The following is a 16,799-nucleotide window of genomic DNA, read 5'->3' on the forward strand; positions in this document are numbered from 1 at the left end:
ATCCTCTATGTTCATGCTCTTGTAGGAAGTTAGATGCATTGTCGACTCTCCCCTGTAGTGGATAAGCCGACATGATCTCCTACTCCATGTCCTATGCTACTAAATGGAAGTGATTCCTATGAAGTTCGTTGGCAGGGCAACCTGTCACTAACGCACCTCGGTCATACAATACAGAAACACACTAACACACAATAACATAGAAATAGAAATAGTGATTATGCCCGGTCTCCTACTTCCTTGTGGAGATTTACTTCTCCTTTCAAGGTGATACCCTAGACGTTTGTTAGCGGGGCAGCCTGTCACTAGCGCCCCTCGATCGTATGATCTAGGGTATCCCTCCTACGGGATTAATAATTCTACACAACCATTTGATAAACATGCAAAAGATATATATAAGCTTCACACAGACATTTCATCAAATATGAACAAGATATTAACAAGTCATTGAATAGAAACATGGTAAATCCACATAGTTTTACATATCCATCATATAAAAAATACTCCCTAATCCTAGAAAGGAGATCTACTCCATTGCAAAGGAAGAACAACCCCAAAATATAAAGTAAAGCATACTTATAACCCTAGATGTGAGAAGAAGGGGAAGAAGAGATGTTTGCCGATGTTTCCGATGTCTTGGGGATGTCTCCTTGCTCCAAAGATGGATGGATCATCAAGGGATGAAGGTGAATGAAGCTATAGGGTTTTCCCCTAAGGGGAGAATCCTTCCCCAAGGAGAGGGACGAAGTCCCAAACCCAAGATGTGTCAAAGAATTAGGTTCTTGACCCTTTTATACCTCCACCAAACTGCCCAGAAAAATTAGGATTACAGGGGTCCGGTAAACCGGATTTTTCACCCATTAAACCAGATTTTCTAGTGATTCACCCTGAACCAAATTTGTATCTCTTTAAATTATCTACAATTTGATACTTGTATCGAGCCTTGGCTCCAACCGAGCCGAAAGTTATGGTGGTTTAAAGTTTGGTATGTAGTTTGGGCGGAGGTCTAGATGAACCCGCGGTTGGGAAGTACGGTAGTACCATTTAGCATGGGTAGACAATGCTATCTCTCTGTTGGATCTGAAGAAAAGTTGTAGACCTTGAACTTATCTACGTTTTAGTATAAAAAATAGTCCAAAAGTCCAATCGAGTGCAAAGTTATGATCATTTTACCATCGGCCTACAATCTACCCAAAATTCAGCACAGCTCTGTTTTAGCGTGGCACGGCCCCGTGGCACGACCGTGTGGATCCACACGGCCGACTTCTTCTTGGACTCGACTTTAGTCACATGACCATGACCTTCTTCTTCTCTACCAAAGTCACACGCTCGTGTGGATTCACACGGTCATGGCCTTCTGCGCCTCTGGAAAGTTGGTACAGGGAGGTTCACACGGTCGTGTGGGTCACACGGCCTTGGCACACACGACCTCTAGAGAAATGGCACGGTCATGCCATCTGGGATGGCCAGTGCCTACTTGGCCTCTGGATTGTTGGCACGGTCATGCCATTTGGAACGGTCGTGTGCTGCCTGGCCACCGGGAGACTGGCACGACCGTGTGGGTCACACGGTCGTGACTTGATTTCTTTTGAAGTTGTTCTCATGTGCGTTTTCACTCCCTTTTCACTCCAAATAGAATCCTATCAATCCAAACAAGCAAAGAGCATATCTTCGAACAGAATAATAGAAGTATGACATTATAAAGAAATATGGTGCAATAAACATAGATTATGCTAATGAAATACAAGTAGATGTGCGTCAAAACATGTATCAAAGTATATATAATCTACGCACATCACACCCCCAGACTTAAACCTTTACTTGTCCTCAAGCAAAAACTGCATCTAAACTCATGTGGTTAAATAGTGCATCATAATCTCTAGCAAGTCAATCTAATCCTATCAAATGATTTCATTGGTGAGCAAGATACAAAAGTTATTTGAATACGACCTAAGTAGTAGTTCTCCGTGCATAGTGCAATAGTGGCCTAAATTTGTCAAGTATCAATCCCTAAGCCTAGTCAAGTCATCATAAAATTGTGTTCCTTATGCTTCTGGCGATAGACACTTACCTATCATATGCTTGGTTCATCCTCCACAATCTACCCATGATCTCAAAGGCGTGCTCAATGTCAAGAGAAACATAGCAATTATTTCTCCAGTAACCACTCGGTCTTAAAAGGGTAACTTGCTAGTTTCAACTCACAACAACTATTTTTTATATGCCTTATTCAAATTTTTTTTCATCATCATTTTTTTCAAAGTGATTACAAGATGCAATACTTGAACACAAATGCATTTAAGTGCAAATGTTGGGATAGTTTGATTTTTCCAAATAAGTTGACATGACTCGAGTCTCATCTAGTAACCAAAATAAAGTTTGAGAAGTTATCATAGAAACACTAGTACTAATCAAGTTCTATAAATCATGACTATTTTCAGAGTTATCTACCATCAAAACTAGGTAAGGTGTAAGAGATCCTAAAACAAGGCCAATACTTAAACTCTTATAGTAAAAATATTGCTCACTTCATGCTATTATGGATAGAAAAAATAGATCACTAAACATACTAGCAGTATAAGTAACACATAAACCACATAAAATCTAGAACAAGCGTGCTAGTATTTTGCATTAAGGAACAAGCAGTCATAATGTCATAAATGATGTGTTGGTGCAGAAAGCATCCAACGATCGAACTTAAATTTTGATAATGGCAAAGGACTCAAAGTTAAGGTTATTTGTTATCTAATGTGCGTGAATGATGTTACAGGAAAGTCCTAAGTGTACTTAGGCAAAAGTCCTAGTTGCAGTTAAACAGGTGGAAAATCCTAGGGGGAGGTAACCCTAGGTCCTAGGGGGTGGTAACCCTAGGTGGAAAGTCTTGGCAGGTTGAGGGCTTCAGGTGAAAGTCACAAAGTCGAGGACTCTAAGTGAAAAGTCCTGGTGTCGCAAACCAGATGAAAGATTGGGCGGGTCGTGGAGCGGACGTCCAGCGAAAAGTCTTGGAGCCTCGGGCGCTGAGCAAAAGTTCAGTTGGTCAGGAGAATCAACTGGCAATAAGTATATTCTCCTGAGTGGAGTAAGTGAGGATGCGTTCCCCGGTGAGGGAACAATAGGCGTCGGTTCGACCAAAGATTTTCGGTCGGGAATCCAAAGTTAGAATCGGACAGTCGGTGACTGTCAAATAATCATATTCATTGTGTTTGATTGTGCTAACTCTGTTTTGCAGGATATATTTTTGTATTATGGACTAACATATTTTGCAAGAAGAAACCCTCTCGCAGCAAGATGCGAGGGTGCCCTCATGGAGCTTGAGGGCACCTTGGATGCTCTGCAAAGGGCGCCCTCATGGAGCTTGAGGGCGCCTTGGACACAGGTGGAGGGCGCCCTCCATGCAATTGGAGGCGCTCTCAGGAGGATAAGCTGTGAAGAAGTCAAGGCTTATCGACGCTGCATTTTTGGCGGGGTGGAGGCCGCCCTCCATGGTGTTGGAGGCGCCCTCCACAGGCTATTTAAGTGGGATTTGACCAACAACTTACGATATCATCAAAAACATCATCCATCTTCCGTGTGTTGCTTAAAGAAAGTTCAGACAAAGCCGCAACACGACTCCGACGACCAGAAACTTCAAGTTCATTGTTCTCTTTTGTCGTTGGTATATTTTATTGTATTTAATTGTACTTCGAAGTTGTAAATATTTATGAATTGATAGTGATTGCTCACCGAAAGCGATCAAAGATCGCGGGCCTTAAAGTAGGAGTCGTCCAAGGCTCCGAACCAAGTAAATATTGGTGTTTGTGTTGTTTGTTCTTATTTCTGCTGCGTTTACTCTTATTATTCCGAAACGAAAAGTGAAAGTCATGAGTACTATTCACCCCCCTCTAACGCTTTTCGATCCAACAATTGTATCAGAGCGAGGTCACTTCGAATTGGTGCAACCACCATTCAAGCATTTTTTTATGGTAATTTTTATTTTTTCGGAGTTTGGAATCGGTAGAATTGTCGCCTTCTGATCTAGTTTTTCATAATCAAAAGTTTTGCTCGAAGCTGGTGCAACACCACTCAAGTTTTTGTTTTAATTTTTTTAATCCCGCACTACTAATCCAAGATCGAGTCTTGGAACGAAGTTGTTTTTTTCCTTTGTGTGCTAGATTCTAAATGGCCTATCAAGAAGGCTATAGCACAGCCCAACCACCGCTCTTCTCCGGGGAAGACTTCGGCTACTGGAAGGGTCGAATGGAGTCCTACCTCCAAACTCAGTTCGAGATGTGGATGATCATCAAGACCGACATCTCGCTCCGACTTGACAGCATAGGAAAACCCGTATCATGCGAAGACTGGGACCCTAGCATAATAAAGAAGGTATAAGCCAACGCAAAAGCAATGTGCATCTTTTAATGCGGCCTTACAAAGGAGGAGCTAAACCGAGTTAGCCCATTCTCAAGCGCAAAAGAATTATGGGAGAAACTGATCGAACTACACGAGGGCACGCCCGACACAAAGGCAAGTAAGCGTGATTTACTTTTTAATAAATTGTATAACATCAAAATGCAAGAAGGAGAGACAGCTAGCCAGCTTCACGTGCGAATTCAAAATCTACTGAACGGACTTCACGCGATCGGACAGAAAATGGAGAATCGTAACGTTATAAGGTATGCGCTTAATGCCTTTCCAAGAAACACTTTGTGGGCGTCCATGGTCGATGCCTACAAAGTTTCTAAGGATTTGTCTTTAATTAAATTAGCTAAGTTATTTTCTGAATTTGAATTACATGAACAGACTAATGCTCGGCCGGTTAAGAAAGATGTTACATTATTTTGCAGGTACAAGCAAGACAAAGGATGCAAGAAAGAAGCGTCAGATCGAACCCGAGTCCGAAGAAGAACCAGACTCGGATAGTGACAACGACGAGATAGAAGCTAAGCTTGTCAACCTAGTACGCAAGCTTTATAGAAAGAATAAGGGGCTCACAAAGAAGGATAACAAGAAGGTGGTTCAGTTCAAAAATGTATAGACAAGTCCAAAGGTAAAATTCAAAGTAACTTGCTACAGGTGCAATCAAAAGGAACACATCAAGGTCAATTGTCTGAACCTAAAAGAAGCAAAGAAGCAGAGGAAGAAGAAGGCACTACAAGCCACATGGGACAAGTCCTCCTTAGAAGATTCCGACGAAGAGCTCGAATAGATGAGCTTTCTTACACTGACGACCTGGGAATACATCGACGAATAGGAGACCGAGAGCAAATCAGAAGCTGAGTCCGAGCGAAGCCACAGATCTATATCCGTTTATAAAGGACCTAAACCCACTGTAAGTGCTTGTCAAGTAGATAAATTATACAGTTTAGTTAATTATTTATTGCATAAGTTAGCTAAATCTAATGTCTGGGTCATGTCACTTCAAAAAGAGGTAACAACCCTTAAAGAAGTGACTACCCTAGCTCTTTGACTGATCTTGATCAGACTGGAACCTCAACTCAAGTCCAAAAGCTTGAGGAAGAGAATTCTAGCCTAAAAAATCAAGTCAAGGAACTAAAGGACATGTTGGAATGTTTTACTCTGGGTTCCAAGAATCTTGATTTAATTCTTGGAAAATAGTGAGTCATTTACAACAGATCCGGACTAGGATTTAAGGCTAAAAGAAAATACAAGTCATATTTATCTTTGATTAATAGAAATAATAGCAAATTAGTCCAAGCATGGATCCCCAAGTCGAACTTGGTTAATCAAGTTGGATTCGGATAATATTGGGTCCCCAAGGATCAAATCCATTACCTTGATAGACCATATCAAGGCTATAATCCAGGGGGAGCCAATAGGAAGACCATTTTTAGAATTGTTTGATGATTACTTTTTCTACTTTTATTATACATGGTTAGAATAGGCTAGATAAAGACCTAGGCGTAATTTACACTTGACTAGTTAGACCTAGGGATTTCAAAAGGAAAATTAAATATTCAATTTCTTTGAGAAGCTTTGTCTAGAAGTGGTGGATGATCTCATACCCAAGAAGGTCTAGTGCCTCGCCATAGCCTAGAAGCTAATCTTTGAAATGTTTATTTAATTGACCAATTGAAAAACCTGAGCCTAACCCAAATGTAAATTAATCCTTAGATATAACTAAAATCAAAGATAAAATTAACCATCTCACAAAATCCATATGGTTCCCTGATTGATAATTTAAAAATGGGTGAGATGGACCTAGGTAAAATTTATAATCAACTTAAAATAATTTAACTTAATTAATAAACCAACTTAAAGTAATTTAACTTAATTAACAAACCAACTTAAAGTAATTTAACTTAATTAATAAATAAATTTAAAATAATTTAACTTAATTAATAAATCAACTTAAAATAATTCATTAATAAAATCAATAAATCAATTTAACACAATTAAGATTATTAAAAATACTTAATCTAACCAATTCAGAACTTAAAACTGATTAACTCAACTCAACCATCTCATAAACACCCATAGGATTACCTTGCTTGTGTATGAAAAACACTTAGAATGATGTGAGATATATAGGGTACTACCTGGACTTAAGAATGCTTATGTCTGTGCATTGACATAAGTCTGGGCAATAACTACCAAACTCATATTAATCAAGTTAAGTGGTTCATGCTTAGTCAAAACTAACTGAAAAATTTACTTAACTTGACTAACCAAGTGAAAGCTACTACCTCTTGGTAAATATCTAGTAACTAAATGTTAGATAGTTGATTGTTAGTAAATAATTTGGTTACTCATGCTTGGACTATGAGACTTTGATTTTTTGGCTGGCTTGAATCAAGGGGAGTGAAAAAAAAAAAGTTTTTTTAACCAAGTTGTTTTTTATTTGGATTTGAAAAGCAGTTTTGACTTTAAATCAAAATTATTTTTTATTTGGATTTAAAATTATTTTTTGACTTAGTATTTTTTACTTGGATTCAAAATTAGTTTATGACTTGGAATTATTTTGACTTAGTATTTTTAACTTGGATTTAAAGTTATTTTTGACTTGGATTTAAAATTAGTTTTTTTACCTAGAGATAAAATCATTTTTTAACTTGGCCTTGAAATATAGAAGATTTTTTTATGCTTAAGGTTGGATTAAATTATTTTTGAACTAAAAAAAATTATTATTTTTTTTCAAAGTTTTTTTAACTGTATTCAATTTTCAAAGTTTTATTAAAATTAGCTTGGTTTTAATACTTTAATTTAATTTATTAACTTGCAACCCTATTATTTAACTAGAAATTATTTACTAAATCATTTTCAAAAATTCAAACAAGTGAATATTTCTCCAAACTATCTTTCAGGGGAAGCAGATTAATCATTTTTCATCCCTTTCTATACTTTATATATATTTTTGAAATATGACAAAGGGGGAAGGAAAGTGAAAATTAAGAAAGTAAAAGTAGATAAAAGCGAAAACTAGAACATTTTACATTTTTACATTTGTTTAATTTGCTACAAGTACTTAACATGTTCTAGTTATTCTTAATATTGTTCAAATTTTCAATTACAAGTACTTTTTGTTTTACTTAACTTTGAATTGTGCTGCCATAATCAAAAAGGGGGAGATTGTTGGTGCAGCAAGCATCCGACGATCGAACCTAAGTTTTGATAATGGTAAAGAGTTCAAAGTTAAGGTTATTTGTTATCTAATGTGCGTGAATGAGTTTGCAGGAAAGCCCTAAGTGTACTTAGGTAAAAGTCCTAGCTGCGGTTAAGCAGGTGAAAAATCCTAGAGGGAGGTAACCCTAGGTCCTAGGGGGTGGTAACCCTAGGCGGGAAGTCTTGACGAGTCGAGGGCTTCGGGTGAATGTCCTAGAGTCGAGGACTCTAGGTGAAAAGTCCTGGTGTCGTGAACCATGTGAAAGACTGGGCGGGTCATGGAGCGTGCATCCAGCGGAAAGTCCTGGAGCCTCGGACGTTGAGCAAAAGTCCAGTTGGTCTGGAGGATCAACTGGCAACAAGTATATTCTCCTGAGTGGAGTAGCTAAGGACGCGTTCCCTAGTGAGGGAATAGTAGGCGTCGGTTCGACCTAGGGGTTTCAGTCGAGAATCCGAAGTCAGAATCGGACAGTCGGTGACTGTCAAATAATCATATTAATTGTGTTTGATTGTGCTAACTCTGTTTTGCAATATATGTTTTTGTATTCTGGACTAACCTATTTTGCAGGAAGAAACCCTCTCGAAGCAAGGCGCGAGGGCGCCCTGGACACAGGTGGAGGGCACCCTCCATGCAGTTAGAGGTGACCTCAGGAGGATAAGCTGTGAAGAAGTCAAGACTTATCAACGATGCGTTTTTGGCGAGGTGGAGGGCGCCCTCCATGATGTTGGAGGCACCCTCCACAGGCTATTTAAGTGGGATTCGACCACCAGCTTGCGATATCATCAAAAACGTGATCCATCTTCCGTGTGTTGCTTAAAGGGCGTTCCGACAAAGCCGCAACACGACTCCGACGGCTAGAAACTTCAAGTTCACTGTTCTCTTTTATCGTTGGTATATTTTATTGCATTTAATTGTAATTCAAAGTTGTAAATATTTACGAATTGATAGTGATTGTTCACCGAAAGCAATCAACAATCGCAGACCTTGGAGTAGGAGTCGCCCAAGGCTCCGAACCAAGTAAATCTTGGTGTTTGCGTTGTTTGTTCTTATTTCCGATGCATTTACTCTTATTCTTCTGAAACAAAAAGTGAAAGCCATGAGCGTTATTCACTCCCCCCCCCTCTAGCGCTTTTTGATCCAACATGATGCAACTATGAAAAAAATTTTATTACGCAAAAAACTAAACTAAACCAAATGCATCTAATGCATCCCCCTAGACTTAAACTTTTCATTGTCCCAATGAAAACTAAAAACAATGTGGAGGAGATTTAAATTAAGAGAAGTTACCAAATGATGCATGTCAAATACCCATGTCATGAACTTCTCCATCATATAGTTGTCCTCCTTCTAATCTTTGAGTCCTATAAAAGAAGATAGATAACAAAAATTAAGTAGAGGATACAAGTTTATTATATAAAGAAAGAAATGAAACTAGAAAGAACTAAATACATAAATAAAAACAAGGAAAATGAACTTGGGTTGCCTCCCAAGAAGCACTTGTTTAAGGTCATTAGCTCAACCACCTCATTAGATTTATCGAAATCTCACTCTTGGAGGGGTAAGATAATTTAGAACCCTCTTACCAAGGGCTCCCAGTTTTTCAACAAATATGCTCTCCTTCAAATGTTCAACAATATCTTGTCCTTGTGACTCCTATGCAACAAACGTCCTGCCACCACCATGCTCAAAAACGAATCGATTAGTAACAGTAGATAAATCAATTGAAATTTGACTTTTACTAATCACTAATGTAAGTAAATCATCGAACATGGTTTGACATTTAGATAAGGAAGGTTGTGGCTCAAGTGGTAGTCTTACTAAAAGAGGTGATTCTTAAGACTTTGCTTCTATTATACAAGTCCCTACACTCTCAACATCGACTAGTTCATATCCTACATCATCCAAAGTGGCTAATGGTTGTGCGACTAAGGGGAGTGATTCTTGGGTCATCCCTACACATCCCTCCACAATGTGACTATAAATAGGTTCATATGTAGGAAGGAAAGGCTTTTCTGGATCTTTGATATTATGATGTAATGGAATTAAAGTGGTGCACTCCTTTATTAAAGTCTCAGATTCATGATCCTCAAGCTCATCACAGTATATTCTCATTATTGACTCTTGCCAAGCTAAGAGATTAGTTGAAATTCTATTATTTGTTGAGTCCATCCTATCAAGTGTATTATTCATTTTCTTGATGTCCTTGTGTGATTCAGCTTTAATAGCTTGAAACTCCTCTAAACCTTTCAAAATTCCATCCACCGCAGATGATGATTGTGCATCCATAGCATCTACATAGTTGCCTTTTCCCTTATTGAAGGTAAAAGAAAATTAAGGGTCCTTCGAGTCGGAGCCATATGTGTGTGAATTTGATGAGACCATTTCATCTATTTTTTTATTGAGTTCATCTATTGATGCTCCCAAATTGTGTAGCTTGTAGCAACTTTCGATTGAATGACCTATTTTTTTGCAAGCTTTACAAAAATTTTGCTCTGACCTTTGATTAAAGTTAGAGAAAACACCCCTTCTTTCAACATGCATTCTATATGGGCGGTCAAATAATGTTGGACAATTATCATATATATGACTAGTTGCACAACAAATCTCACAGAAAAGAGTATTAAAGTTCACAATAGAAATTTGGTCAAACTTTTGAAATAGAGCTTTCAATCTAGTGTTCAAGTTAAACATGTCCATCTAAATGATTATAGTCAAAACAAGATAGACATGTAGAAGTAACAAATAAAAAATTACAGAATTAAAAACAAAAGAAATAAAAATACAAAAAAAAAGGAAAAAAGAAAATATCTAGAGTAACTCATATGCTAATCAACTAATGTTAATCGAAAACAGTCCCCAGCAACGGCGCTAAAAACTTGTTCCGCAACTGTAAGTGCACAATTTTGTCGTCAGTAATAAAAAGATATAGAATCCACAGGGACTGTTGATTAAGCACTAGTTAATTTCGCATGGTGAATTATCTAGACAAACATAAGATTGATTGGAAAAGAGAGTAAGAGAAAGAGAAGAGAGAAGAGAGAAGAGATGGTGGGTTTTTTTTCTAAAAGTTAAGTCAAGAATAAACATTAAGTTTTTTTTTAAGATTTTTGTTTTTTCTAAACCTAAGTACTTTCACAAGTCAAAGTTTTTTTTCGAGTATTGTTCTTGAAACTTAAGTATTTTCTCAAAAAAAGCTTTTTCAAAAGCTAAGTATTCTTTCAAGTTAAGTTTTTTTAAATAGAAAGAAAGGGCAAAGGTTTTAGAAACTAAGGAGAAGGAAATTAAAGTTTTTGTCAAAAGCTAAGTTCTTTTTCAAAAGTAAAGTTTTTTTTTCAAAAACTATGTATTTTCAAAGATAAGTATTGGTAAAAAGAAGATTTCAAAAGTCAGATAATTTTCAATGTTTTTCAAAGTTAAGTGTTAATTTTCAAGAGAGTTTAAAGTTAAAAAATTTTTTGGGGAAATTTAACTTAGACTTTGAAAGCATAAATATTTTCTAAGTTCTATTTTTATACTTAGAAATTTTAAACTTTGAAAAAATAATTAAAAATTCTTACTTGTATTGTCTTTAAGTATTCTTAAATAGTTATGCTTTACTTAACTTTGAATTATGTTGTCATAATAAAAAATGGAGAGATTGTTGGTGCAGGAAGCACCAAATGATCAAACCTAAGTTTTGATAATAGTAAAGGGTTCAAAGTTAAGTATTATTGTTATTCTAATAAGTCTGACTGAGTGTGCAGGAAAGTCCTAAGTGATTTTAGGCAAAGTAAAAAGCCTAGTGAATACTAGGAAGGTGGAAAGCCCAAGTTGCGGCTTAATAAGGAAGTCCTGGTTCGAGGGATTGGGCAGAAATCTTAGTAGGTCTAGGACATTGGGCGAAAAATCCTACGGGTCGAGCACAGCAGGTGAAAATCTTAGAGATCACGGACACCATGCGGAAGACTGGACGGGTCAGGGATTGGACGCCCAACGAAAATCCTGAAGTTTCAATGTAACGACCCGGCCCCTCGGCCCATTCGGCAGCCCAACTGACGGCCCATTTGGTGGTCCAACTGGCGACCCCTTATGTCGTCAACCGACGACCCTCGACCGTGTCATTACTCACTAGGACTTTCCACCCCTGGCCAGTGGATTTTTGCCTTCCCCGGGATTCGAACTCTAGACCTCCAGGCTAAGAACTAGAATTTATGAATCCTGATAGCCAAGTGAGTGGTGCTCACTTGGCTACCAGGATTCATAAACTCTAGTACTTAGCTTGGAGGTCTAGAGTTCGAATCCTGGGGAAGGTAAAAAATCTACTAGGCAGGGGTGGGGAATCCTAGTGAGTAACGACACGACCGAGGGTCGTCGGTCGACGACATAAGGGGTCACCAGTTGGGCCGCCAGTGGGGCCGCCTAAGGGGCCACCAAATGGGCCGCATTTTTATTGTAACGACCGACCCCTCAGCCCCTTGGGCGGCCCATTTGGTGACCCCTTATGTCGTCGACCGACGACCCTCGTCCGTGTCGTTACTCACTAGGACTTCCCACCCCTGGCCAGTGAATTTTTGTCTTCCCCAGGATTCGAACTCTAGACCTCCAGGCTAAGTACTAGAGTTTATGAATCCTGGTAGCCAAGTGAGTGGCTACCAAATGGGCCGCCAGTTGGGCCGCCCAAGGGTCGAGGGGTCGGGTCGTTACTATTGTAACGACCCGGCCCCTCGGCCCCTTGGGCGGCCCAACTGGCGACCCCTTATGTCGTCGACCGACGACGCTCGGCCGTGTCGTTACTCACTAGGTCTTCCCACCCCTGGCCAGTGGATTTTTGTTTTCCCCAGGATTTGAATTCTAGACCTCCAGGCTAAGTACTAGAGTTTATGAATCCTGGTAGCCAAGTGAGCGGCTACCAGGATTCATAAACTCTAGTACTTAGCTTAGAGGTTTAGAGTTTGAATCCTGGGGAAGGCAAAAATCTAATGGCCAGGGGTGGGAAGACCTAGTGAGTAACGGCACGGCCGAGGGTCGTCGGTCGACGACAAAAGGGGTCGTCAGTTGGGCCGCCAGTTGGGCCACCCAAAGGACCGCAAAGGGGCCGCCAGTTGGGTCGCCCAAGGGGCCGAGGGGTCGGGTCGTTACACTCAAATGCTGAGCAAAAGTTCAAACAGTCTGGAGGATGGTTTGGGATCAAGTAACTCTCTTGAGAGGAGTAGGTGACGACGCATTCCTCATTGAGGAAACAGTAGGGGTTGGTTCGACATATGATTTCACGAAAATTTGAAAGTCATAACCAAACAATCTTGAGGTTGTCAAATTCATTCAAAATAATATATTTTACTTGTTGTATTAACTTTGTGATGCAGGAAATCGAAGTTAGAAGACTGGCTGGATAACGGGCATGCATCCAGGCGCTCGAACTGGGTCTAGGGGCCCAGAGACCAAGCGGCTAGACTGGGTCCAGGCGCCCAGGAAGGGACCGAATGGGAGATTAGCACTGGCTGAGGTGGTGCATGCTAATTGGCCAACATACGTCATAATCCGGGCACCCGGAGTTGAATAAAATTTTAGAGATAAACTTTCACCAAGGTGCAACCACGTTAGCTTGATGGGGGCACCCGAGGATTGATCCAGGTCCCGGATAGAGCTATTAAAAAAGGGTTCGACTAGCACCTCATTACGACAATTTTCTACGAGTTCCATGCTTGTGCACTACTCTGAAAAGCTCTCGACGACACTCAAATGTTGCTCCAACGACAATGCCTAAGATACTAATTCAAATTATCGGTATAATCATTTTGGTATTGTACTTTCAATTTCATACATTTGTAATCATTCTAAAATTTAGCGGATTATTCATAGAAAGCACTCAACGAGTGCGGACCTTAGAGTAGGAGTCTTCACAGACTTCAAACTAAGTAAAAAATAAAGTGTTAGCGATTATTTCTTAGCTTTTACTTTTTATTTCTTCTTTTTTTATTACTCTGAGTTTTTTTTTTATGAAAAATATAAAAAAATCACGAGCATTATTCACCCCTAACACTTTCGATTCAATAAATATATGTCAAAGTATGAATAAAAATATACACACTATACGCACATAAATTACTTAGAACACCAAGTAGCTGGTTAATTCGCAAAATAAAATTATAATATTATAGCTTAACCTTACCATATCACAGCTTATCATATCACACCAAGTTGCTTTCTTAGAACACCAAGCAACTCTCACCATACCATATCACACCAAGTAACTTCTTATAACACCAAGTAACTCTCACCTTATCATATCACAGCTTAACCTTATCAAATTAAAATAAGCTCCGCTCATATTACTTTTCATCAGAACCCCAACAACTTCAGGATCATAAATCTCAGAACACAACAGCTTGGTATCAAAATATGATTGCATAATTCATATAATTCCTTTTCATATCTTTATTTGTTTTTTAATAACACGGGTCCAACTTTCGTCCGACTAGTCCTGAAGATGGATAACCCTCTCCTATTTCACCCGTCGAGTACATCTGAAAACGCTCATAGTAATAGGCCAGTAGCCGATCTCCACTTTACCCCTTATAAGATCGTTTCAATGCTGAAGCGGGGACTCTATTTGCGAGGACAAACTCTTAATTTTGTTTTTTTTTTTTGGCACGTGTATACTTTGACCAAGAACGCCCAGTGTAATTTTTCCACTAAATTCGACACCAATGCATCCCGCAATAGAAGATCGAACCATGATCTCTCATGTACATCCAAAATGTCTTTACCATGCGCATTAATCCGGGAGGGCCTCTTGGGTAACTTTATCTTCATATTTGAGGATTCAATAAGAGTCTCTTACTAAGTTGGTCTAGGTTGATCTTCTGTTGGCCGAGTCTGACAAGAAGTCCGAGTTCACTTGTGTGAGTACAATACTATCTTACTTTTTCTATATTTCATCAATTTTTAAAATTTTATTAAATGATTTTTTTATTATTTATGATATTATTGAATTAATTTAACTGTAATAATATTTAATTCGTAGATATTGAAAATTGAGAGGTTATTATAGAAGATCTAGCCACTTATACTATGTTAGAGGGAGTACAGCCGACAGTGAGATAAAGATAGTCGATCCGTGAGCGTGGCACGGGATCATACTCAAGTATTCCACACAAGACCTCAATCCACAGTTATTTATCTTTGGCACAGACATAACTTGTAATGATATGTCGATGTGAAGAACATGTCGATTCGATCGTGACAGCCATAGTCAAATGTCATGTCATCGACTACACCTTTCGGAGAGAAGGCTTGGCCACGAAAGCCATAGTCAAATGTCATGTCATCGACTACACATTTCGGAGAGAAGGCTTGGCCGTCAAAGGAGTTATCGTGGCCTCGAATGGAGGCTTGAGCTTAAATTGATGGGAGCACAATTGCTTAGGTGGAAGAGTTCTCTTATCAATTTCATAACCAATCTTAAACCAATTTATAATTGTTTATATGGAAGAGTTCTCTTACCAATTTCATAACCAATCTTAAACCAATTTAACCCAATTAAATTTGTTTCGACCCTAACTCGATCAAATAAAATCTAAATTAATATTTAGACTAACATAACACCCATTTGATAGATTTTATTCGATCATAATTTAATTTTAATTTAACACCTTTACTTTAATTTTAATTTAACATCTTTACTTTAACATCTTTACTTTGTATCGTATTTAATAAAATTTATATAGATAATAATAAAAAAAATAGACTATAGGTTTAGATAATCTGCACCTTTACTTTGTATCGTATTTAATAAAATTTATATAGATAATAATTTAAAAAAAATAGACTATAGGTTTGGATAATCATACATAAACATGAAGGCTTGCGTGTCTGCTTGCGGGTGAAAACAGTAGGAGCAAGACTATGTACTCCTTTATTCACCATATCTTTATCTTCCTATGTGATCTTGATTTTTTCCAATCAATGATGTTAGTTTTTTTTTAGTTCTTCAAATTATTTTCATTTTTAAAGTTTCTCATTATACTTGAGATTTTAATTTAAATATAAAAAATATAAACTAATTTAACAATTAAATTTAAAACGTTTAAAAACTAATTAGCTAGTTAACTAATTGATAACTATTAATCAAAAGTAATTTAACAACTAAGTAGCACTTAGTAATCAGATATTTACTCCCTTCCAATAATAATATAAAATAGTCATTTTCAACCGAATTTCAATCTTTACTTAATAATCTAATATTTAACAAATAATTTAATATTAAAATAAGTAACACTCTGGTCGTTCCAGACTTTCACGATGCACAGTACAGTTGATATCAAAACATCACTGAGCATCGACACTCACACTGCTGTCACAGCTCTGTCGAAGCATGCGCCGGAGCACTTTGGAATGAGGCAAACTTGGATCCCCCATCATGGCCCTCATCCTAAATATTTCTTCTGCCCGGGCCAACGCCTGGTCCACCGTTTCCTCCACCATCACGCCCCTTCCCATATCTCCTTCTACGGCGTCTGTCGCTCGAGTTATCGGCTTCCTCGTGTCCACGAACTCTATCTCCGACAGAGGAGACGCCTTGTGATGCGCGTAGTACCTTTTGTAATCATCCACAGACTCCACCTTTTCGTTCGACCAATCCTCTCGATCAATGGGTCTACCGTCGAACCCGATGCAGGACGTCGACCAATCCTCTGTCTCCGCTTTTTGCTTCTGTTCAGCGGCTGCCGCCTTGGCTGTCTGTCCCACGTCTTCTCCCTGAATGCATATGTAAGTATATATAGTAGCTTTATGTCCAATTAATGGATCGCAGGAATGAAAAATCTGCTATGCCACAAATTAATTTAATAGCCACCACCTGGATGTCGTCGGAGTTCAGGGCAGTGTCGGTTGTTCGGGTGGTGGTGGAGGAAGAGCGTCGCCGAAGACGCAGAAGGACAACGTGAGAGGAAGGATGAAGGAAAAGTGATCGGGTCCTTACTACAGGCACCATTGTTTCCGTCGGCTCGATCCACTCCTAAGTCTTAATCGAAATTGGGTTGGTATAAATATAGAATGTGTTCTTTTATTATACGACGTGGCAGGAAACTTCATTATGTAGTGGCTTCGGGAAGAAATAACACGTATCCAGTAGTTTCGGGAAGAAACGCGGTGGATTCCGTGAGAATAAAGACGCGTGTTATTAAATTTATTATGATAAAAGATGAATATATTTTTAAGATTA

General features: G+C 38.6%; 1 protein-coding gene across 1 annotated transcript; it reads right to left on the reverse strand.

The window, feature by feature from the left end:
• Positions 1–15,771: 15,771 nt before the first annotated feature.
• Positions 15,772–16,618, reverse strand: LOC122020686. The gene is made up of 2 exons (XM_042578698.1): positions 16,434–16,618; positions 15,772–16,333 (listed from the first exon to the last, which is right to left on the reverse strand). The coding sequence occupies exons 1-2, from the start codon at positions 16,566–16,568 to the stop codon at positions 15,905–15,907; spliced, it is 564 nt and encodes a 187-aa protein (XP_042434632.1). The 5' UTR covers positions 16,569–16,618; the 3' UTR covers positions 15,772–15,904.
• Between the last annotated feature and the right edge of the window lie 181 nt (positions 16,619–16,799).

This window comes from Zingiber officinale, chromosome 9A, assembly GCF_018446385.1.
Source record: "Zingiber officinale cultivar Zhangliang chromosome 9A, Zo_v1.1, whole genome shotgun sequence".
Lineage (NCBI taxonomy): Eukaryota > Viridiplantae > Streptophyta > Magnoliopsida > Zingiberales > Zingiberaceae > Zingiber > Zingiber officinale.

Bases quoted from the DNA above. Each gene is read 5' to 3' on its own strand.
- LOC122020686 (XM_042578698.1), bottom strand. From the start codon at position 16,568: ATGGTGCCTGTAGTAAGGACCCGATCACTTTTCCTTCATCCTTCCTCT. The intron at 16,334-16,433 runs GTGGTGGCTATT...ATATGCATTCAG, and splicing joins TGAACTCCGACGACATCCAG to GGAGAAGACGTGGGACAGAC.